The 24,983-nt window shown below is 42.1% G+C and overlaps 1 protein-coding gene across 6 annotated transcripts in view; it reads left to right on the top strand.

Moving 5' to 3' along the window:
- The first annotated feature begins 845 nt into the window (after positions 1–845).
- Positions 846–24,983, top strand: part of LOC141167063 (mucin-3A-like) — a 69,289-nt gene continuing 45,151 nt past the window's right edge. For 2 of the 6 annotated variants that reach the window (XM_073654398.1, XM_073654397.1), the window contains exons 1-2: positions 856–1,055; positions 19,078–21,054. In XM_073654398.1, coding sequence (XP_073510499.1) covers positions 929–1,055; positions 19,078–21,054 — 2,104 coding nt within the window. In that variant the 5' untranslated portion in view covers positions 856–928. Of the gene's footprint in view, positions 1,056–19,077; positions 21,055–24,983 lie in introns of all 6 variants that reach the window. The other 4 variants (XM_073654400.1, XM_073654399.1, XM_073654401.1 and 1 more) reach the window with 4 other exon arrangements.

Raw genomic sequence — 24,983 nt, forward strand, 5'->3', positions numbered from 1 at the left:
GATGTTGGAACACCATGCCCCTCGTGACGCGCGCTATAAATACAGCTGTCAGAGAACGATAGTGGCATTTAACATGTTAACAGCCATGGGTGGACTTCCACTCTACTTGTGGCTGTTAGAGGCAGAAAATGGCTGAAAATCTGCTGGAAATTTGCAAGCGTAGATCCTCATCGCTCTCCATTCATCCTCTGCTAACCAGCACTGTACATTTATGGTGCTGGTCATTAAGAGGTTAAATGGCACCAACAGGATTTCAATGGCTTGTCTTGGCAGCCATTGGCCTCCTGAATGCCATCGTGAGACACCTTGAAAGACAAAAACAAATAAACCCGAAATTAATATGCCAACGCATGGAGAGTCCTCCTTCACCAAGGTGCTTCCTGACTTTTTTAACCCTCTTTTGTTACTTGAATATAAACAAAAGGTATTTTTTAACAGATACGAGTATTGATGTGTATATTGGCCTTTTTGCTATTGGTTTGGTATTTTGTTAATTGGGCCGTAAAGCAAATTCCATTCGAAATTTTTAGGGAAAACCCCCACGTTTTTTAAGATCTACATTTCATGTGGATTCCCGATACTTTTCTTTGTGTAAACTGTTGTTCTTCTGCTATTACATTATTTGGGTATTTCTTCATATTGTATCATCATAGGGCCTTTCCTTTTTTTTTTTCCATTTAGCATTTTTTTTGCCTTAAGACTCATTTTTTTATACAGTTAAAACTATCCTCAACTTTATAAAGAAGACTTAATGTCCTTTCACAACCTTATTTATGTCAAAGCCTATACCCCACCCATAGTTTATATGACTAACACTCCCGAGTGTTGTCATATTTTGGTCAGTAGATAACAATAAAGAGCAAAGTTGACAGCAATCATCACTAACAAGACACCTATATCTGCCAAATATAAAAAGGGTGTTGAACTGATGCAAAGAGGTTATTATGATAAAGGAATCTCACCTGAAGACTTTGAAGAGACTTTTTTTAACTTCTGGATGATGGATCTTCATCTAAGTCTACTTATTCTTCTATTAAGTTTATGCCAAGTTGGAGGTAAGTTATGATAATTGAACTGATCAATCAATAAGAGTAAAAGATCAAAATGACTATTGTCTTCTCTCACAATATAAATTTTCAACTCAACTATTGAGTCATGGTCTACATCTACGAAATAATATTTTTTGGTGGTCATAAAAATGTACTGTGAGCTGTATTAAGTCAAAGTAGACACAATAATTACATAAGTTCCAGTGACTATGTTGGAAAAAAAATGGTAGCTGAATGAAGTTTGGTTAAGGTTTATCAACCAAAGTTTCATGGTCTTGCTGAGAATTAGGTAGACCAAAAGCTGGAGAACACCAAAGGAGAAATCAAGCTCCCAAAGACTAGGAGTAAGTAACGCTGTTTGGGTTGGGAAATAAATATCAAATTAGGGACTTTACACAGCAAAGTATATTTTTGGGGGGATTTTATGTTGAATTGTTGAGCTTTACTTAAAGTATTTTATGATGAGTTTTTAGAGTAAGTTATAATTTATTCAAATAACAAAAAAAAAATAGAATTAGCTGCCATAAAATCATAGATTACAGTAGGTAGCATCACTGAAACCTTCCGCACCTTATTCCTTGGCTACGTCTTATCAACCAGAGTTTCATTGTCGTTTCTGAGGTTCAGGTAGCCCCAACAAAGGGAAAAGCATACCTATTTCCCACCAATCTCACCTCCCAAAGACTAGGAGTACCACAGCTCATTATATGACCTCCTATGGCTTCCTAAGGTATCCGCTCCACTCTGAAGTGGATTTCCTCTTCTTGTCCATGTATGGGTGGAGGTCTAGCCGATGAAAGAAACACCGGTGAAGAGTAAAGAGCAGACCAGTGCATAAGCAGAGTAAGTGACTTAGAAAGTCAGCAGAGGACTGGTGATAATCTTGATGGCTAGGACAGGTGAGTGAATAGTTGAGAATTATATTATTTTTTTTTTCATCTGTTTTTAGACCCCTATGAATTCAGCAATATGGTTTAGCTGCTCGTTTACTGGATTTGTACAAATCAAAAAAAAAAATTTGGATTTGCTAGGATCTGCAAATTTGGAGAAATGTTATACAAATTCATTCCTTTTTGAATTGATTTGCCCATTTTTTGGGACAAAAATTGCTGGACAGAAAAAAAATAGTTTCTCAGTGTGACCACTAAATTTAGGAGTGAGTATAGCAGGTGGTGAGGGCAACCTTTGATAGTTTTTAAAGGCTTAAGCCAACGCATGTGAGCAGAGCCTACAATAAGCACTGGCATTCTTCCGAAGGATAAAGAAGGTTTGGGATCTTGTTTTCAGGTCAATGTTATCCTAGCAGCAGTTGGGAATTTGTCGAGCTATTTGTGGACATTTTACAAATGTTTTCTTCATTGTCATCAGTCTTCAAGGACACGTAGAGGAAGATTTTTCACAGTTATAAAAGCTATCAGTTAACTTTATAACTGTAGACCAGACCTTGGAAAAGCACCTACTTATCAGCAATGTGGATTTCAATTGCTTATGTTAATTTTGCTACAACAATTTTCCTTCAGTTCAAGCTTGGATTGGTAGAGAGAAAGGGATTAGTCTTACAAAGATTATTTTAGGAGGGCAGGATTAGAGATGAGTGAATCAAATCAGTTTAGAATTTTGCCCCCCCCCCCAAAATAATTTGCTAGAATCTATAATTTTTGTATTTTGATTTGTAATCCAGCAAAATGTCACTTATCATGAACTGAAGAGCATTGTGAAGAACGCAAGACTTGTGGGAGCTTGTTGTACATAGGGACAGGTAATGGTCGGGGTGCGGTGAATATAATTTTTAATTTAAAAAAAAAACCCTAAATGTATTATGCTCTGGCATTTGGAGAGATCTCAGAGCGCAATAAGTCACATTACATTTGTATTGTTTGTATTGAGTAAATGCAATATGAATCAAATTTATTGTCCGAGTTCGATTGAATCTACGGAATTTGAATTTTTAGATTCGATCTTCTCTAGATAGAACCCTTTAAATGTGGGCACACACAAAATGCCAGAATAAAGACAAGATATTGGATACTGAACGGCAAACAAAATTTTGTTCTTTGGCTCTTTCAGCCAGTCGACAATGCTTTGAGGGCTCTCTTTTGTACATTTCTCCACCTGCAGATTTCTTTGAAGGCTATGACCATTTCTGTTCTTTGACTCATGGTTTCATATCTGACTGCGGCCTTGAAATGATTTAAGTGATAACTCAGCTTCCCTATGGGATCTGAACTGTGCTGGACTGTCGATTTTTGTGAATGACAGTCCAGTCATCCAGTCTGATTCCTGGGCATGCTGGGCTGTAAGCTGTTATGGGTCCAGGTGGTGGAACCTCTGTGCTTCGATGCAAGGAGGGACCAGAGGGGCGTGACTAGGTGCCTACTCGGCCTGACCAAGGTCGCACAGCGGCTCAATCGACTCCGTGAACCAGGGAGGGACCGGGCAGGTGGACCAGGTGCCACTCTGGGACCAACCTTGTGTGAGAGCCGGTGACTCCCACGGGTCACTCACTCCCGCATCCCCTGTGCCAACTGCTTACCTGAATTTGTAACCCGGATTAAAGGACTGTATGACCGAGAGCTTTTGGTGAGTGATACCTTTTCTTGAATTTTCTGAGCAACTTTGTATAAATCAGATTCAATATACTCTGTTTTCAACACTTTACTTTTGCCCCAACCTCAAAGAACAAAGCCAAATAGTGCTTCAGTCATCAAACCCATGGCTGCCCATAAGGGTCACTGTGATAAAGTGGCATGGAGGATCCAGCTCTTTGCATTCGTTTGCTAGGGCACTCATGTTTGATTGTGTTTGACTACTAGAAGACAAGTACTATTGTAAAGTAATAACTTGACCTTTGTTACATTCTTTAGTACAAAACATTACCAAAAGTATCCGTTACCTAACTTTGTTATGCTGCATGATTTATGATGAGGACATGTAGACAACAGAGCAGTGGAAAAACTTTACAGGACAGTTTGTTAACCTCACCTTCACTGAATTTTCAAGAATATTCTGGGAAATAACCCTACACCCAGCTGTTGCTGATGTCATTCCTAGTGTTTTATAGCTCCCATAACATTATACAGTTTAGCTATAGCTCTTGAGATATGGAAGATTCTTTTACGCTTTTAACCATATATATCGATTTCCATAGGACTTTGACAAGCCAAAGAAGATTATGTCTTTGGCATTGCCCACTTCATCTTATACTTTGTTTAATGTAAGAAGAGGACAGTTGAGCTTTGACCAGAATATTTCTCGAAAGACCTACTATTTGAGTACTCCTTGAGGAAACTGTTCTCTTCTCCTGCCTTTCCAATGGTTGATTTTCATCCAAAATATTTTTCGAAAGGATCTACTTTGTGGTTAGGCCTATTTTTCTTAAAGCTACTGGAAACACTTGTTGATGTGTAGAATGTATATTCACTATTATGAACTAGCATAGGTTTTTCTGTATATGGTACTAGGCCAGCCTGGAGATGATCATATTCTCTTCTGACTCCCATGATGTGTTAGAGATAGTTACGTTTTCCACCAGAATAATTTTATTTTATCATTGTCAATCGAGAAGTGGGACAGTGACTTATCATGTCAGCGTCTTTTTTATTCTGTGCTTTCCATAACACCTGGTTCCAGAGTCACCTCCCAGTGAGCGACTGTCAATGGTCATATTTGGTTACTAGCCAACTAGTCTTTTTCTCTTCTCCTCCTCCATATCCTGCCTTATTTTACAGACTTGCTTGGAAAAACTGTAAATAATCTTCTCAAAATACCCGCCAGTGGTATCAGTTTGGTAAAAAAAAGAGCTACAAAGGGTAAAGACGTAAAGCCTGGCAGTGTATTTTAAGGAAATCTGCCCACCAAGTAATGTCTGCTAGGCTCACTTTGTGAAGTGGACTCACTAAGCCCCAGGTCGGGGTAGGTACAAGGCATCTGTACACCCAGGAGTCTTGGAAGCAAATGTACAGGACGGATGCAATAAAGTCAGCAAGGGAAAAGGCAGGTTAGCACGATGTGCAGAGGAGGTGGAGAAAACCAAACAAGAGTCTTGAAGAACAATCTGAAGACACAGGTGTGTGTTAGTGAGCCTTAAATTGGGTTTGGGAGGTGATGTTATTGATCAACGATGGGCAACTTCCAAAACTAAAAGTGGACAACAACAAATGGCTGGGGACCCAGGAGAAGAAAGCATGGACCGCAATGCCCGGGACAGGTGTATAATAATGTTGCATGTTTAAGGGTTGGATCTTTTCTGGCTCTTGTTCCTGTGAGTTTTTTACGGTTACTCTACATGTACTTGACCTTGGTCTTCTTCCTGTCCACTTGTGTCCAATTCCCGGTTTGGAGCTTTGGCACCATTCCCTGACTACACTCCCATTTCTTACTCTGACATGTCACGTTATGCTTTGTTTCCTGGTGCAACCCTTGGATCCATTCCCATTCCTGACTATTTTGCTATTACATAAACAATACTGATGCTGTCCATTATGATCCCAATGATCACAATCTGGGAATTGTTCTCAACAAACTCCATAGTTTCTGGAGAGGTTCAGATGTAGAGCTATCGCATTATATGACTGCTATGACGCCGATGAATTGATATGGCAGCATGGGGCCTAATAAACGCTCAGGTCAATGCCATATTTATACTCCAATGAAGCTTGTCACTTCTTCTATATACTGCTATATTTTGCAGTATTGTAGTATATTGAGTGAAGGTTAAAGTTCCCTAAAGATACAAAAAAATTAAGAAATAGCCGATCACCTCACCACCGCGGTCCCGGTCCGTCATCCTCCGGCTCCCTCGCTGCATAAGCCTGAGGTGCGCGCACCGCACGCAGATCCCTAGGCACTGTACTTAGGGCGCGCACGCTCCCTACCTCTTAAAGCGGCCGCGTGCGCCGTCCCAAAAATTCCCCGGCCAATGGCCGGAGGACTGCCCCTATACAAGGCACCTCCTCCAAAATGGAGGTGCCTGTGCAAAGTTGCAGTTTTGTGTTATAACACTTCTTCAGCCCTCAGATTCCAATGCTACCCGCCAGCCTGTCTATTAGCCGTGCCCGCCAGCCTGTCTATCAGCCGTGCCCGCCAGCCTGTCTATCAGCCATGCCCGCCTGCCTGTCTATCAGCCATGCCCACCAGTTTGTCTACCAGCCGTGTCCACTTGTCAGTCTGCCAGCCAAGCCTGCCTGTCTACCCGCATCACCTGTCTGTCTACCAGCCGTGCTCATCTGCTGTGCCTGTCAGTTTCGTCCATCAGTCCCGTGGGAGTCGCCTGCTCTCACATGAGGTCGGTCCCAGAGTGGTACCTGGTCCACTTCCCCGATCCCTCCTTGGTTCGCGGAGTCGATTAAGCTGCCGTGCAGCCAGGGTCGGTCTGGGCAGGCACTTAGTTACGCCCCTCTGGTCCCTCCTTGTATCACAGCACAGAGGTTCCACCCATAACAACCTCCACTAAAAAGTGCAATAAAAAGTGATCATCTAAATTTTGTAAATACCCCAAAATGGTATGAATAAAAAGCCAGGTCACTACACAAGACGTAAGCTCCATCAATGACCTCCCAAAACGGTGGCACAAACAACATTTGTTTTTCTGTGTAATTTTTTCAGTCTCTAAAAATAAAAAAAACCTTTAGTTAATTATACCACATTTTAGTAATCAGTCTGACTTTAGCAATCATACTATTTTGTCATTTTTACTAAACAATGAACCCAGAAAACAATGACAGAATTGCGTTATTTTTCACCATTTCATCCCACTTGGATTTTTTTGTTTCAAATTTTTTTCACCACGTTGTATGGTAAAATGAATGGAGTCATTCAAAACTACAACTTGTCCTGCAAAAAGACACACTGTTGCATGGCTATGTTAAAAGAAGAATAGAAAAGTTATAGCTTTTGGAAAAAGTCGAGGAGAAAATAAAAGCACAAAAACTAACAATCGCCTGTTGTGAAGGAGTTAACTCCTGGAGCCTTTTTATGGGCCCTTATGTCAGACAAAAATGATTATGTCATGGGATGGCCTTGGCAATAGCTAGTCTATACATCTCCAAAAAGAAAACTTTACAAAAGGTCAAATATATCTTAATAAAACATAATTTTTATTGATAAATATTTAACAACCACAATGAAAGAACACGTAAAAGGATGTGAGACATAACACACATAAGGAACGGGGTGGTTGTACCCGGGTATTAGAAAAATCTAAATATATGCTAAGTAACTAGCTTACACGATATCAATTGCAGTCACTAAATATAGCTTAGCTACCTGTTGTCAACAGGAATAGATATAGTAAGAATTACACAGTGTCATCTATATACTGAGTATAGGATAAATATAATCAATAAATAAAGTCTGAGTAGACACAAGTAAGAGTATAGCACACTTTACCTCAGCTGTTGCTCTGGTGACCAACCACACCCGACGCGCGTTTCAGGGGCCGAAGCATTTCAGTCCCAAACGCACGTTGAGTGTGGTGGGTCCACAGAGCAACAACTGAGGTAAAGTGTGCTATACTCTTACTTGTAGTACAAATTCCAGAACATCATTCTTAGTTTATTATGTCAAAAGGAGCTTGTGCCCTGTTATCAAATAGAGAAACTCATCTTGCAATTTACAAAATAAAGAGTCCCTTGAGTTCATAATTAAAATTATGAACTCAATGGCCTCCGTATTTTGTATACTGTTACTTATGTCTACTTAGACTTTATTTATTGCTTATTTTTATCCTATACTCAGTATATACAGTGGTGGCCAAAAGTATTGGCACCCCTGCAATTCTGTCAGATAATACTCAGTTTCTTCCTGAAAATGATTGCAATCACAAATTCTTTGTTCTTATTCTCTTCATTTAATTTGCTTGCAAGGAAAAAACACAAAAGAGAATGAAGCAAAAATCAAATCATTGATCATTTCACACAAAACTCCAAAAATGGGCCAGACAAAAGTATTGGCACCCTCAGCCTAATACTTGGTTGCACAACCTTTAGCCAAAATAACTGCGAACAACCGCTTCCGGTAACCATCAATGAGTTTCTTACAATGCTCTGCTGGAATTGTAGACCATTCTTCTTTGGCAAACTGCTTCAGGTCCCTGATATTTGAAGGGTGCCTTCTCCAAACTGCCATTTTGAGATCTCTCCACAGGTGTTCTATGGGATTCAGGTCTGGACTCATTGCTGGCCACCTTAGAAGTCTCCAGTGCTTTCTCTCAAACCATTTTATAGTGCTTTTGGAAGTGTGTTTTGGGTCATTGTCCTGTTGGAAGACCCATGACCTCTGAGGGAGACCCAGTTTTCTCACACTGGGCCCTACATTATGCTGCAAAATTTGTTGGTAGTCTTCAGACTTCATAATGCCATGCACACGGTCAAGCAGTCCAGTGCCAGAGGCAGCAAAGCAACCCCAAAACATCAGGGAACCTCCGCCATGTTTGACTGTAGGGACTGTGTTCTTTTCTTTGAATGCCTCTTTTTTTTTCCAGTACACTCTATGTTGATGCTTTTTCCCAAAAAGCTCTACTTTTGTCTCATCTGACCAGAGAACATTCTTCCAAAACGTTTTAGGCTTTCTCAGGTAAGTTTTGGCAAACTCCAGCCTGGCTTTTTTATGTCTCGGGGTAAGAAGTGGGGTCTTCCTGGGTATCCTACCATACAGTCCCTTTTCATTCAGACGCCGACGGATAGTACGGGTTGACACTGTTGTACCCTCGGACTGCAGGGCAGCTTGAACTTGCTTGGATGTTAGTCGAGGTTCTTTATCCACCATCCGCACAATCTTGCGTTGAAATCTCTCGTCAATTTTTCTTTTCCGTCCACATCTAGGGAGGTTAGCCACAGTGCCATGGGCTTTAAACTTCTTGATGACACTGTGCACAGAAGACACAGGAACATTCAGGTCTTTGGAAATGGACTTGTAGCCTTGAGATTGCTCATGCTTCCTCACAATTTGGTTTCTCAAGTCCTGAGACAGTTCTTTGGTCTTCTTTCTTTTCTCCATGCTCAATGTGGTACACACAAGGACACAGGACAGAGGTTGAGTCAACTTTAATCCATGTTAACTGGCTGCAAGTGTGATTTAGTTATTGCCAACACCTGTTAGGTGCCACAGGTAAGTTACAGGTGCTGTTAATTACACCAATTAGAGAAGCATCACATGATTTTTCAAGCAGTGCCAATACTTTTGTCCAGCCCCTTTTTTAGGTTTGGTGTGGAATTATATCCAATTTGGCTTTAGGACAATTATTTTTGTGTTTTTTCATTGAAGACAAATTAAATGAAGATAATAATACCAAAGAATTTGTGATTGCAATCATTTTCAGGAAGAAACTGAGTATTATCTGACAGAATTGCAGGGGTGCCAATACTTTTGGCCACCAATGTAGATGACACTGTGTAATTTTTACTATATCTATTCCTGTGGACCACAGGTAGATAAGTTATATTTAGTGACTGCAATTGATATCTTGTAAACTAGTTACTTAGCACATATTTATAATTTACTAATACCCGGGTACACCCACCCCGTGCCTTATGTATATTATGTCTCACGTCCTTTTACATGTTCTTTCATTGTTTTTAAATATTTATCAATAAAAATTGTGTTTTATTAAGATATATTTGGCCTTTTGCAAAGTTTTCTTTTTATATATATATATACAGTACAGACCAAAAGTTTGGACACACTTTCTCATTTAAAGATTTTTCTGTATTTTCATGACTATGAAAATTATACATTCACACTGAAGGCATCAAAACTATGAATTAACACATGTGGAATTATATACTTAACAAAAAAGTGTGAAACAACTGAAAATATGTCTTATATTCTAGGTTCTTCAAAGTAGCCACCTTTTGCTTTGATGACTGCTTTGCACGCTCTTGGCATTCTCTTGATGAGCTTCAAGAGGTAGTCACCGGAAATGGTTTTCACTTCACAGGTGTGCCCTGTCAGGTTCAATAAGTGGGATTTATTGCCTTATAAATGTGGTTGGGACCATCAGTTGTGTTGTGCAGAAGTCTGGTGGATACACAGCTGATAGTCCTACTGAATAGACTGTTAGAATTTGTATTATGGCAAGAAAAAAGCAGCTAAGTAAAGAAAAACTAGTGGCCATCATTACTTTAAGATATGAAGGTCAGTCAGTCCGAAAAATTGGGAAAACTTTGAAAGTGTCCCCAAGTGCAGTTGCAAAAACCATCAAGGGCTACAAAGAAACTGGCTCACATGAGGACCGCCCCCAGGAAAGGAAGACCAAAAGTCACCTCTGCTTCTGAGGATAAGTTTATCCGAGTCACCAGCCTCAGAAATCGCAGGTTAACAGCAGCTCAGATTAGAGACCAGGTCAATGCCACACAGAGTTCTAGCAGCAGACACATCTCTTCAACAACTGTTAAGAGGAGACTTTGTGCAGCAGGCCTTCATGGTAAAATAGCTGCTAGGAAACCACTGCTAAGGACAGGCAGCAAGCAGAAGAGACTTGTTTGGGCTAAAGAACACAAGGAATGGACATTAGACCAGTGGAAATCTGTGCTTTGGTCTGATGAGTCCAAATTTGAGATCTTTGGTTCCAACCACCGTGTCTTTGTGCAACGCAGAAAAGGTGAACGGATGGACTCTACATGCCTGGTTCCCACCGTGAAGCATGGAGGAGGAGGTGTGATGGTGTGGGGGTGCTTTGATGGTGACACTGTTGGGGATTTATTAAAAATTGAAGGCATACTGAACCAGCATGGCTACCACAGCATCTTGCAGCGTCATGCTATTCCATCCGGTTTGCGTTTAGTTGGACCATCATTTATTTTTCAACAGGACAATGACCCCAAACACACCTCCAGGCTGTGTAAGGGCTATTTGACCAAGAAGGAGAGTGATGGGGTGCTACGCCAGATGACCTGGCCTCCACAGTCACCAAACCTGAACCCAATCGAGATGGTTTGGGGTGAGCTGGACCGCAGAGTGAAGGCAAAAGGGCCAACAAGTGCTAAGCATCTCTGGGAACTCCTTCAAGATTGTTGGAAGACCATTTCCGGTGACTACCTCTTGAAGCTCATCAAGAGAATGCCAAGAGTGTGCAAAGCAGTCATCAAAGCAAAAGGTGGCTACTTTGAAGAACCTAGAATATAAGACATATTTTCAGTTGTTTCACACTTTTTTGTTAAGTATATAATTCCACATGTGTTAATTCATAGTTTTGATGCCTTCAGTGTGAATGTACAATTTTCATAGTCATGAAAATACAGAAAAATCTTTAAATGAGAAGGTGTGTCCAAACTTTTGGTCTGTACTGTATATATATATATATATATATATATATATATATATATATATACATATATACAGTTAGGTCCATATATATTTGGACAGAGACAGCATTTTTCTAATTTTGGTTCTAGACATTACCACAATGAATTTTAAACAAAACAATTCAGATGCAGTTGAAGTTCAGACTTTCAGCTTTCATTTGAGGGTATCCACATTAAAATTGGATGAAGGGTTTAGGAGTTTTAAGCTCCTTAACATGTGCCACCCTGTTTTTAAAGGGACCAAAAGTAATTGGACAGATTAAATAATTGTAAATAAAATGTTCATTTCTAGTACTTGGTTGAAAACCCTTTGTTGGCAATGACTGCCTGAAGTCTTGAACTCATGGACATCACCAGACGCTGTGTTTCCTCCTTTTTGATGCTCTGCCAGGCCTTCACTGCGGTGGTTTTCAGTTGCTGTTTGTTTGTGGAACTTTCTGTCTGAAGTTTAGTCTTTAACAAGTGAAATGCTGCTCAATTGGGTTGAGATCAGGTGACTGACTTGGCCATTCAAGAATATTCCACTTCTTTGCTTTAATAAACTCCTGGGTTGCTTTGGCTTTATGTTTTGGGTCATTGTCCATCTGTAGTATGAAACGATGACCAATCAGTTTGGCTGCATTTGGCTGGATCTGAGCACACAGTATGGCTCTGAATACTTCAGAATTCATTCGGCTGCTTTTGTCCTGTGTCACATCGTCAATAAACACTAGTGACCCAGTGCCACTGGCAGCCATGCATGCCCAAGCCATCACACTGCCTCTGCCGTGTTTTACAGATGATGTGGCATGCTTTGGATCATGAGCTGTACCACGCCTTCGCCATACTTTTCTCTTTCCATCATTCTGGTAGAGGTTGATCTTGGTTTCATCTGTCCAAAGAATGTTCTTCCAGAACTGTGCTGGCTTTTTTAGATGTTTTTTAGCAAAGTCCAGTCTAGCCTTTTTATTCTTGATGCTTATGAGTGGCTTGCACCGTGCAGTGAACCCTCTGTATTTACTCTCATGCAGTCTTCTCTTTATGGTAGATTTGGATATTGATACGCCTACCTCCTGGAGAGTGTTGTTCACTTGGTTGGCTGTTGTGAAGGGGTTTCTTTTCACCATGGAGATTATTCTGCGATCATCCACCACTGTTGTCTTCCGTGGACGCCCAGGTCTTTTTGCATTGATGAGTTCACCAGTGCTTTCTTTCTCAGGATGTACCAAATTGTAGATTTTGCCACTCCTAATATTGTAGCAATTTCTCGGATGGGTTTTTTCTGTTTTTGCAGCTTAAGGATGGCTTGTTTCACCTGCATGGAGAGCTCCTTTGACCGCATGTTTACTTCACACCAAAACCTTCCAAATGAAAGCACCACACCTCAAATCAATCAACTCCAGGCCTTTTATCTGCTTAATTGAGAATGACATAACGAAGGGATTGCCCACACCTGTCCATGAAATAGCCTTGGAGTCAATTGTCCAATTACTTTTGGTCCCTTTAAAAACAGGGTGGCACATGTTAAGGAGCTGAAACTCCTAAACCCTTCATCCAATTTTAATGTGGATACCCTCAAATGGAAGCTGAAAGTCTAAACTTCAACTGCATCTGAATTGTTTTGTTTAAAATTCATTGTGGTAATGTCTAGAACCAAAATTAGAAAAATGTTGTCTCTGTCCAAATATATATGGACCTAACTGTATATATATATATATATATATATATATAAGTCTATAGCCAGATTATTATTTTGGCTTCTTATAGATGGTGTCTTCATTCACCTGAACACCTCAGTCAGGTCAAATATGATTATGATAGAAGGTAAATTTTTACCTGGAATGAATTAGTTATTTTATAATTTTTTTTTTTCAGGATTCTTTTTTTTAACCTTTTTATGCTTTATTTTCTTAAAAAATGGACAGTATAATTCAAAATGTGCAGTTTCTATTGGATGAAGTTTTCTTCTGTTTTCGTCACTATTGTGTGTTCCTGTTTTCTGTTATATGGTGGTATTTATAACACCCTGACACATCTGGATGCCTCCACCAGGAACAGACCTTCAGTCCTATTAGCTTACATTACCATACACAAGATAAACCTGACCATAAAGAAACAATTGCGTTGCTTTCACATATTTTATACAGTTGTTAATATAATGGCAGAGGAGTTTGATAACTAATGACGTCGTATCTCCATGTGGTGCAAGAACCGAGGTCCCGAGTGTATACAGTGCAATGTTTTATGATAGGAATGATTGTGAAATACAAGACATATTCATTGCATGCACTAAAACATTACATTATTTAACAGCGAGACATTCTGATATTATATCATGTTTATAGGTAGTCGCTTGTGATCGCTTCCAGAGAAGGTTTTTTGCTGATTTTGTAGATGGTCTTGAGGGTACTCTTCGCAGAGACAGTTATCACTTTGTACAATCTGTTCCAAGGTCTTCTGCATATGGCCATATTTTGCCTCTCTGTTGTAAAAAGAAACCTGATATAGATGACCCTAGATAACTTTTATCCCTGTTTATCCAAATTACATGGTGGTTATGCTTGTAAAGATGCAGGATGTGAAGCCAAAGCCCTTGCCGAAGACAAGACACCAACATGGCACTCGAGCGTCTTAAAAACTACTGGAAGTTTATTTACAGGTTCTTCCAACATGGAATAAGCGTAATTTATGTGTAACAATGTGACTCCAGTTCAAAATCCTAACCATGGCATTCAAAGCCATCCACAACCTGTCTCCTCCATATATCTCTGACCTAGTCTCCCGGTACTTACCTGCACACAACCTCCGATTTTCACAAAATCTCCTTCTCTACTCCCCTCTTATCTCCTCTTTCCACAATTGCATACAAGATCTCTCCCGTGTATCCCCCCTACTCTGGAACTTTCTACCCCAACACATCAGACTCTCGCCTACCGTGGAAACCTTCAAAAGGAACCTGAAGACCTACCTCTTCTGACAAGCCTACAACCGCTCCACCAAACCGCTGCACAACCAGCTCTACCGTCACCTACTGTATCCTCACCCATCCCCTGTAGACTGTGAGCCCCCGCGGGCAGGGTCCTCTCTCCTCCGGTTTTGGACCCTCGTTTTTGTTCAAGATTATTGTACTTGTTGTTTGCTATGTATACCCCTTTCCCCATGTAAAGCGCCATGGAATAAATGGCGCTATAATTTAATAATAATAATGGAAAGAACAACTTTTGGAGCACTCCCTTTTTACCTACAAACCTGGCTCATCCCTGGTAATGTCCAACTTGCACCACCACCTGTTATTTGTTACTGTCAACATGCACGGCATACCTAGTCCAGTTCCACTTCTTCCCTGGCTCCTGACAGCCTGATAAGTTTCCACCAAATGTCTTGATTGCTTCTTCCATACTCCGGCTATTGCCCCTCAGGTTCTGTGCTTGTTACTCTCACACGTTAGTCAGATGCCATCTTGCACCATTCAACTTCCAACACTTAGTACAATACCCTCGGTTCAGCAGGTAAAATCACTTTTCTGAGTTTATAGCTGTCAAGTAACTCTGGAAATTCTCTCACATCACAAATATTCAGTCGCATAAAAAATAGCTGTGTCACTAAATACTCTAACTGAGAAGCTCAGCTGTCGCTCTCCGTGACGTTCCCCTACGATACTTTACAACCAACCAACTGGCTCTCCATTGTCAGTCCTTAAAAGTAACACCCCCAAAAAATCCAGCATTTTGACATGTGCCACCTATTTGCCTATCAATCAACTCATTTTTGAATCATGTCAGTGGTCGGTTAACCTCTTGAAAACTACAAGCGATGATTCCGCACTTTTCGCACATGAATATTTTTTATGAACAATCTATCTAGCATACGTGCACAAGTCTATGTGATTCAAGAGATGTTAGACATGCTCATAAAGTACATTATTTTCTGAAACAAGGGTTTAGAGATTACATCCATTCCTCCGTCTAACAAACTTAGGAGTTTTCCAGTTGTAACTATTTATGGAGATATCTGCTGGATTCCTGGGGGTTTATTTGCCGAGACCCCACAGATCTTTAGAACATATGTTCCGTGCTGCTTGTTTCAATGGGGAGTCTATTGCGTAAGCGCACAGCCACTCTACTCAAGGAGTTTGGGACTGAAAGAGACTTTGAATGAAGTGGTAGTGTCCATCTGCAATAGATGCCGCTTGCGATGGCGACACAAGATTCATGCTTTAAGGATATCTGTATCCCAGTAATCGTACCCTACCAATCTAGCAGTTACCCCTTATTCTTTGGAAAATTTATTATAACTGGATAACCTTTTTGAGATTAGAGGTAATTTCCAGAATGTACATACTAATGAAAATGTGAAAAATTATTTTTAATATGAATGTTGGGATGGGATCACAGACAGATGATAACTTGCCATCAAAATGATTTCAGTCACATCCTGGGTTTTCATGGAGATTTTGGGTGAATTCAAGTCACTGTTGATAAGAATGTCCATACATATACACACACATACATAGGTGCCCTTATTCCAGCAAGCTAGGTGTGAAGACCCGGGGTCTTCTGTGGGCGTAACACTACTCAGAAAACACAGGGTGAGGGTAAAACAGCTTGGCAATACTTTATTAAACAACAAAGCGGACAATAAACATATAGAGCAGTTCCAGCAAATACCCAAGAGGGTACAACATAACACAGTCTCACCCTTCCTTCTCCACCCGCCTGGGATAGAACAGCTGCGACTCTGGAGCCTTCCAGGGCTGACTACCTCAACCAGGGGCCCCCTGCTTCTGGCGAGCCCTTGACTCGCCCAGGGGGATATGGGGGGTGGGGGAAGACTCTGTGGGATGTCACGGCAGTCGGCTCCCGGGCCCGTACCCTGGGGTCACTCTTTAAAAAGGGGGTTTGTTAACAGTTTTTGTCTCGTGACGCCACCTGTGGTTCCCGGTAATGAGTACCGGCGCTGCTGCAGACCTCCAGGGGTGATGGGATGGCAGCTGGGATGTTTATGCTCCCCACAGACGGAGTGGGCCCCCGGGGCAGGGTTGATGGAAGGGATGCAGGTGAGAGGTGGCCCAGCCGGGCCATGGGAGAATAACAGACACGCACACAGGGGGTTCGCTTCAGTACCTTTACTGGACGGCAGGTACGGTCCAGGGTACTTGATAGGAAGGGTGCACTTCTGGACTCTCCCCAGTAAGCGGGTATAAGGCCTCCTGATCTGTTTCTTCCTCTCTCTCTGAAACTTCTGACCAGCCTGAAACTAGGCCTAGCTTCTGTACTCTTTCCCTCTCCTCACCTGCATGCTTGGTGGTAAGAACTTTCTTCTGGCTACCACTATTCCTGGATGCTGGGGCCTTTGTGGTTCCTAGTTCTTTAAATGATTGTAGCTTCAGGTTGGCCAGGGGTTTAGAATCCTCCTGGTATACCGGTTATTCCTAATGGGCGTAGAGGACCCTGTAGGCGCGGACCCGGTGTAAAGCTTGTGTTGTGAGGTGAGCCTAAGATGCTCCTCTGCCCCCATAACTCCTCTCACTCTTATCCTTGCCTCCAGCCCCGCTCTAGGCCCCCAGGGCTTCAGCATGTGCTTTAGGCCCTGGCTGGCCCTCAGCACAGCAGCTCACATGCTGCTTCTTCACTGATCTCAGTGCCAGCACACACTCTGACTCTAACTCCACCTTCCAGTCTATATGTATCCCTAACAGGACTCCCTCTGGTGGTATGAGGTGGAAGGGTGGAGGTGTTTGTAATGTAATGAGGGCCTCTTGTGGAGAAGTCCGTCCATGCACCCTTTTGGGTCCTGTGGTACCTGTAGTAGCAGGGTGCCACACCCCCACAGAGAGAAGGTAGCGGCAAGCTTAGGAAGCTAGAATCCATTGAGGTACAAGACAAGGAGACCTGGTTTCTCCAAATCTGGAATGTCTCCATGGGTTGCAGGTGACCAGTGGGTCCCTCCTGACAACCACAAACAACATATCCATGGGGCCAGGTGACTTCCTTGTCCCACCCTGGTCTCCCCAAAATGTATCCATGCCTCGCTGATGGTCAATGGAGTAGATCCATATCTTTCCAGTCAAGGCCGATAGCCTTAGGTTAGAATCATATAAAATCCAAATCTGTGTTTCTTTGGGTAATGCCATGCAATCCATCTACTGTCCTGAATGATGTCTCTCATTCACCTTGTAAAGTCTTTTTCCAATCTCTGTTTCAAGTCTCATTTCAGCAGGCTAGATAACCCCTTTTTCTATTTACATATAAAGGTCATCAGTCAGATGAGAGCATTACTCAAATGGCTCAGCTCTCATTGTTTGAGCTAATCTATTTACATAGTTTGTGTAATAAGGAGCTCTTTAAATCAACATTCAGGATTATTCAAACAATAGTCTATGTTAGTCAACCAAAGAAGATCACAGGTTAAAAAGTCAACATAAAAATAAAAGTATACTGCTCTTACCATCAGGAAGTATATCTGGAATAATTAAGATTTTACTCTGTATTGTCACACTACGGTATCAAGGACACAGGTTATCACCAGCAGTGCACTCATAGACTTTGGCTTTGTAACATCCAGTACTCATATTACAAACTAGGAATAGGTGCACGAGATAGCCAAAGTGTGGTGACTCAGGGGAGTAAGTGTTGCCATACAATGCTCTATAGAGGCCACGTTGCTCAACATTATGTCTCGAGGTGGAACATGTCTTAATTTTTTTATTCAAAGAAGATCAGGTACAGGAAAAGAAGAGAGCGAATCAGTGCAGGCATGTAGATAATGGGCGCACAAATAGGGGTTCAACTACTGAAATTCATTATGTAAATGCCAGCACAACATTCATGTAGATATGGCAAGTGCCGCTTATCTTCAATTATTATATCACCCCATATGGCCAAAAATCAATAGAGATGGTACAAAAGTAATAATGTGTATAAATGCCTCAATCGATACAACCAAAGGGGAGACAGTGGTATCCTTGTGTAATCGCGCGCTCAACCCTACGCGCGTTTCGGCAACAGGCTTTGTCAAGGGCCTTTATCAGATTAATAAGAAATCCAGCAGAAAAAAATATTGGTATACTATGAAGCTACAGTAAGGACTAGTCATGAGCAAATCAGTTCATGGCAAATTGAATTCATCTTGAATTTGACCAAAACTTTGGATTCTGCAAATTGTATTTATTTTGTAATATGCACACCTGACATTTTGATGAGTTGCTGCAAAATGGAAAAAAAGTCAATACCTCGCTGCTCCCTGCGCCGCAGTTTCCATCTAGTCCTCTTCACAGCTCTGTGCGGCCTCTTATTTACTTCTCCATATCACGCGATGTCCTCTCTCTCAATTTTTATGACGAGCTGAAGATTTTGGTTCTGAGTAGGTCTCAGAAATCATGGCGCACATCTGGACATCAAGACGTGCTGCACCCAAGGACTAGACAGCGCGTCAAGCAATGCGCAGCATGATAATATCTATGCTCATCAGAGAGTGAAGATGGAGGAAGAGGACTGTGTGTGCCTTGAAGAAGTAAAAAAGAGACCAGAGGAAGTTGCACAAAGGGAACAGACGAGGAGCTGTGGCAGCTGAACAGATGATCACAGAGATGAGTATTATTTTTTTTTCACCATATATTTATTATGCTTTGGGGATTTCTAAGACCTTGAATTTTGGCAGATTTGCTTATCCATAGTAAGGATTCATGGGCCTCTACATTAGTAATTACACATGTTCTTACTAAATCAAGGTTGTTTCTTTAATTTCAGGGATGCTGTATTTTGAAAGAAACTCTGGAATGATAGTTTGTGAGGACATCTTCGATGAAATACCAGAATGTGATGCAACTACAAAGCAAACTACAGAATGTGTAACCACGATTTCAGTCATAGACTGCTCAACAGCTCAAGACACCACCAGCGAATGTGAAGAACTGACGGAGGACCCAACAGAGTGTGATCCTCCTAAAATACCTACAACTGCTAGCGTCCAACCAACAAATGTTTCTAAGAGACCAGATCACACAAGTACTTTTTCTAGTGTCACCCATACTGATAAAACATTAGATAGCGACAACACAACTAGTCGTACAATCAGTCAAACAATATTCACTGCCAGTCCAACCACATCTGAACTTACAGGTATTAAAACAACAGTAGCACAACATACTCCTATTACACTCAGCAACAGTGATACAACAACGATCCCTGATACTTCAAGTAGTTATACAGGCAAAACAACAGTCATTGACAGCCAAACAACAATAAGACATGTTACTCCTGCTACTGCAAACAACGGTTATACAACAATAGTGATGTATACTTCAGACAGTCATACAGGGAAAACAACAATCGATAATAGTTGGACAACATTTTCATACCTGAGTGATACTACAACAATACTGCATACTCAAAATAGTCAAACAGAGAAAACTACAATACTCGATAGTCGGACACCTCAACACCTGAGTGGTACAACAGTAGTGACGGAAACTCCAAGGAATCCTACAGGGAAAACAACAATTTATGATAGTCATACAACACCTCAACACCTCAGTGATACTACAGTAGTAAAGCATACTCCAAGTAGTGCTACAAGGATAACTACAATCGGTGGTAGTTGGACAACACCTCAACACTTGAATAATACTTCAGTAGAACGCCGTACTCCAAGAAGTCCTACAATGAAAACTACAATCAATAATAGTTGGACAACATTTTCATACCTGAGAGATACTACAACAATACTGCATACTCAAAATAGTCAAACAGAGAAAACTACAATACTCGATAGTCGGACACCTCAACACCTGAGTGGTACAACAGTAGTGACGGAAACTCCAAGGAATCCTACAGGGAAAACAACAATTTATGATAGTCATACAACACCTCAACACCTCAGTGATACTACAGTAGTAAAGCATACTCCAAGTAGTGCTACAAGGATAACTACAATCGGTGGTAGTTGGACAACACCTCAACACCTGAGTGGTACAACAGTAGTGACGGAAACTCCAAGAAATCCTACAGGGAAAACAACAATTTATGATAGTCATACAACACCTCAACACCTCAGTGATACTACAGTAGTAAAGCATACACCAAGTAGTGCTACAAGGATAACTACAATCGGTGGTAGTTGGACAACACCTCAACACCTGAATAATACTACAATAGAACGCCATACTCCAAGAAGCCCTACGATGAAAACTACAATCAATAATAGTTGGACAACACCTAAACATCTGAGTGATACAACAGTAGTAGTGGAAACTCCTAGTAGTCCTACAGGAAAAACAACAATCGATGATAATCATACAACACCTCAACACCTCAGTGATACTACAATAGTGCCGGATACGCCAAATAGTCCGACAGGGAAAACCACAACCGATGATAGTCTGACAACAACTGGACTGCTAAATGATGCAACATCAGTGAGGAATAATACAAAGATTCCTACAAGTAAAACAACAATCGAGAACAGTCAGACAACACCTGAGCTTAACAGTACTCTTTCCACTGTTTCACACATTACTCATAAGACAGTCAAAAATACTGATGCCACAGAGGTTGTGCGTACTAAAAACAACCATACAACCGAAAGAACAATCACTGGCAATGAGACAATTCAACTTACTGGTCTCACAACAATCTCAACTAATCAGACTTTGGGGATAACACAAGATAATGTAACATCTAAAGAAAATACAGATCCTACGTCTTCCAGCAAGGTCAACACTGAGGGTACGCACTATTGTGTTTACAGCAATCACAATCTTTATGACTTATATGTTTTCTATGTTTATTATTTTTTTAATGACTGTGATGTGCATTCACATGCATTAAGAGTCATATCTTAATTAGTGATGAGCGAGCACTAAAATGCTCGGGTCGAGCAAATCGCAATACCCGGGTGCTCGACCCGAGCAACGAGCCCAATGTAAAATGTTAAGGAACATACTTTCCAGAGAAATTACTTGTATATAAGGCAAAATAAACAACCCAAACCAAAAATACTCCTCCACACCTTGGGCTATGTTCACATGTAGCGTTTTTTTATATGCATTTTTGCACTTTTGCATTGCTTTCAATGATAAAAAATACATTCACCAGTAAATGTAATTTTAACATTTTATTGCCTTATCTGGCCATGTGGTATGTGAGATATTATCAGACACATCCTGTTTCATTTATGAAGGAGGGAATCTGAAAGTCACAAAGCCTATTTTTGCAAGGCCATCAGGGGGTGCTTACTATTGTTAAAGCGCCATCAGCCAGCTATGCTTTGTTGTTCCCATTATTAAGGAGTCGGTCTCTTATACTGTTATTGCGTATGCAATGACTGCAAGGGCTGCCAAAAATTTGAACGCACCCCAATACCCCTTTGAACAGACATAGAGAATGACCTCAATAAAAAAATGTTCCAATTATAAAGGAGTGGATCTCCTATACTGGTATTGTGTATGAAGTGACTGCAAGGGCTGCCAAAAATGTGGATGCACTCCAATACCCCTTTGAAGAGATATAGAGGAGGGCCTTATTAAAAAAATTGTTCCCATTATTAAGGAGTGCGTCTCCTATAGTGGTAATGCCCATGCAGTGACTGCAAGGGCTGCCAAAAATTTGGACGCACTCCAACACCCTTTTGGAGAGATGTAGAGGAGGTCCTTATTAAAATTTATTCCCATTATTAAGGAGTGGGTCTCCTATATGGGTAATGCCCAAGCACTAAGTGCATGGGCTGAAAAACACTTACCCCTGAGGGGTATACATAAACATGCTGTATAACATACAGAATGTTAAAAGTAGACCTCTAAAAAAATTTCCTGCGGGCATCATAAACACCTTTAAAAATAATTATGTGGGTGTTGCATTATGGTCACCCTGTTGATATGGTGGTGGAGGATAAAGAGAAGGAGGAGGGTAAAATAAAATAGACAAAATTAGGAAGTGTATACCTATGTCTGGATGTGAAGAGGTGCATAGGAATAGAGCCCCCCCCCAAAAAACACTGTATTTGACTTTATGTTCCGCTGCTATCATCCGGTGGTGTTGAGAAGTCTGGCCCAATCCAGCCCTTGTTCATTTTGGTAAGAGTCAGCCTGTCAGCATTTTCAGTTGACAGACGGATGCGCCTATCAGTTATAATACCCCCGGCGGCACTAAAAACCCGCTCTGACAAAATGCTAGCAGCAGGGCAGGCCAGGACTTCCAAGCCAGTTCATGCCACGTGTCCAGCTTGGATCCCCAATAGTTTTAAGGCACAGAGGTATCACGAAGGACGCTGGTGCGCTCGGCAAGGTACTCCTTCAGTATCTTCCAAAGCTTTTCCCTCCTTGTCAGAGTACCCCACGCATCAGGGCCTGGGCGCTGGGAGGGTCTGAGAAAACGGTCCCACACCTTTGACAGTGTTCCCCTGCCTCTGCTGCCTGTTGTTTGTGTCTCCTTCGCCTGTACTACTTGGTTGTTCAAAAACCTGTGACCTCTGCCGCCAGCGTTTTCAGATGGGAATTTTTTTAATAATTCTTCCACAAGAGCCTTCTGGTACTGCAACATTTTTTAGAACTCTCCGCCACGGGAAGGAGAGATAGAAATTTCTCCTTGTAGCATGGATCTAGAAGTGTGACTAACCAGTAATTACTGTTGCCCAAGTACATACAATACGAGGGTCACGGGAAGGGCAGCGGAACATAAAGTCAGCCATGTGTGCCAGACTTCCAACAGCCAAGACTTCCCTGTCCTGACCAAGAGGACGACTGTCCACGCTCTTCTCCTTCTCATCCTCCTCCTGGTCCTCCTCCTTGTTCTCCCTCTCCTCAGGCCATCCACGCTGAACAAATGGTATGATTGTTGTGTGGGTAGTAAGGTCTGTAGCAGGAAAACAGCTCCTGTTCCTCCTCCTCTTTCTCCTCCTCATTATCACCCAATCCGCATTCAGATGAGATGAGGCTGGGCTGTGTGGCATCACCCTGTTTAGTTCTTTGCTCCATCTCATCGTGCTTCGCCTGCAATACCTCCTCTGTAATTGTGAGAAGCGAGCATTTCAGTAGACAGAGAAGCGGGATGGTGAAGCTAATTATGGCGTTATCGCTGCCCACCATCTATGTGGAGTCCTTAAAGTTTTGGAGGATGGCACAGGTGTCAGACATCCATGCCCACTCATCAGCTCTTATGTGCAGAGGCTGACCTGAATACCGATCTGAAGCTGGTACTCAACAATTGCCCTCTGCTGCTCACAAATCATTCCCAACATATGCAACATCAAGTTCCAATGCATGGTGACATTGTACACCAGTCGGTGAACTGAAAGCTGCAAACGCTGCTGAAGCACAACTAGGGCAGCAGAAGCTGTAGGTGACTTTCTTAAATGGGAAAACATGCGGTGTACTTTGACAAGCAGTTCAGGTAGATCCGGGTAGGTTTTGAGAAACCGCTGAACCACCAGGTTGAGCACATGGGCCAGGCATAGTACGTGTGTAAGTTTGCCTAGCCTCAGACCCGCCACCAAGTTCCGGCCATTGTCACACATGACCATGCCTGGCTGTAGGTTCAGAGGTGACAGTCACAGATCAGCCTGCTCTGTTACAGCTGTCAACAACTCTGCAGTGGTGTGCGGTTTGTCCCCTAAGCATATTAGCTTCAGCACAGCCTGTTGCCACTTGGGAGAGGCAGTGCTGCAGTTTTTCCAGTTTCAGACTTATGTGGTCATTTCGGAGATGGAGGCTGAAGAGGAGGAGGTGCAGGAGCTGTAGAATGTGGGGGCAACCATGATTGATCCAGTGCCCGCAATACTCGGCATCGGGAGGACGTGTTCTGTCCCAGGGCACGACTGGGTCCCGGCTTCCACTATATTAACCCAGTGTGCCGTCAGTGAGATGTACTGTCCCTGGCCACAAGCACTTGTCCACATGTCGGTGGTTAGATGGACCTTCCCAGTAACTGCGTTGTTGAGGGCACAGGTAATGTTCTGTGACATGTGCTTGTGTAAGGTGGGGATGGCACACAGGGAGAAATAGTGGCGGCTGGGGACCAAGTACTGAGGGATGGCCACCACCATGAGGTTGCAGAAAGATTCCATCTCCATGAGCCTAAAAGGCAACATTTCAAGTGCAAACATTCGAGAAATGTTGCAGTTTAGTACTGTGGACTGTGGGTGGTTGGCTGCGTATTTGCGCTTGCGTTCAAAGGACTGGGTTAAGGACAAATGAACGCTGCACTGCTGCACCGAGACAAGGATGTTGACGTGGTTGCTGATTGTGGTGGTTGCAAGTGTGCAACGACAGGTGCAGGGCAGGAGGCATCTTCACCTGCGATTGGCGTGCATGCAAAACAGGAGAACAAGAAGTGGTGTCACCCACAGAAACTGTTTCTGGATCCTGGCGTTTATCCCAAATAGTCAGCTGCGTTGCTATCATGTGCCTGAGCATGCTGGTCAGGTTGGTAGTTTTGCTGCCCCTGCTGATGCTCGCCTGGCAGATGTTGCAAATGGCCTTTTTGGGGTTAACTGGACGGTCTTTAAAAAAAAGCCACACTCAGGAACACCTAAAAGTTAGACTGGCAACTTCCCTCGTATTGGTGTTCCGGGAAAAAGTTGCCCGCATTGTGGCAAACCCACTGCTTGTTTCTGCCTGTTGTGGTGCCACGCCTCCCTCCCCCTGTGTGCTGCTGTCCAC

The sequence above is a fragment of the Phyllobates terribilis genome, unplaced genomic scaffold, assembly GCF_046119375.1.
Source record: "Phyllobates terribilis strain yellow unplaced genomic scaffold, ASM4611937v1 Scaffold_11__3_contigs__length_659146591, whole genome shotgun sequence".
Taxonomy (NCBI): Eukaryota; Metazoa; Chordata; class Amphibia; order Anura; family Dendrobatidae; genus Phyllobates; species Phyllobates terribilis.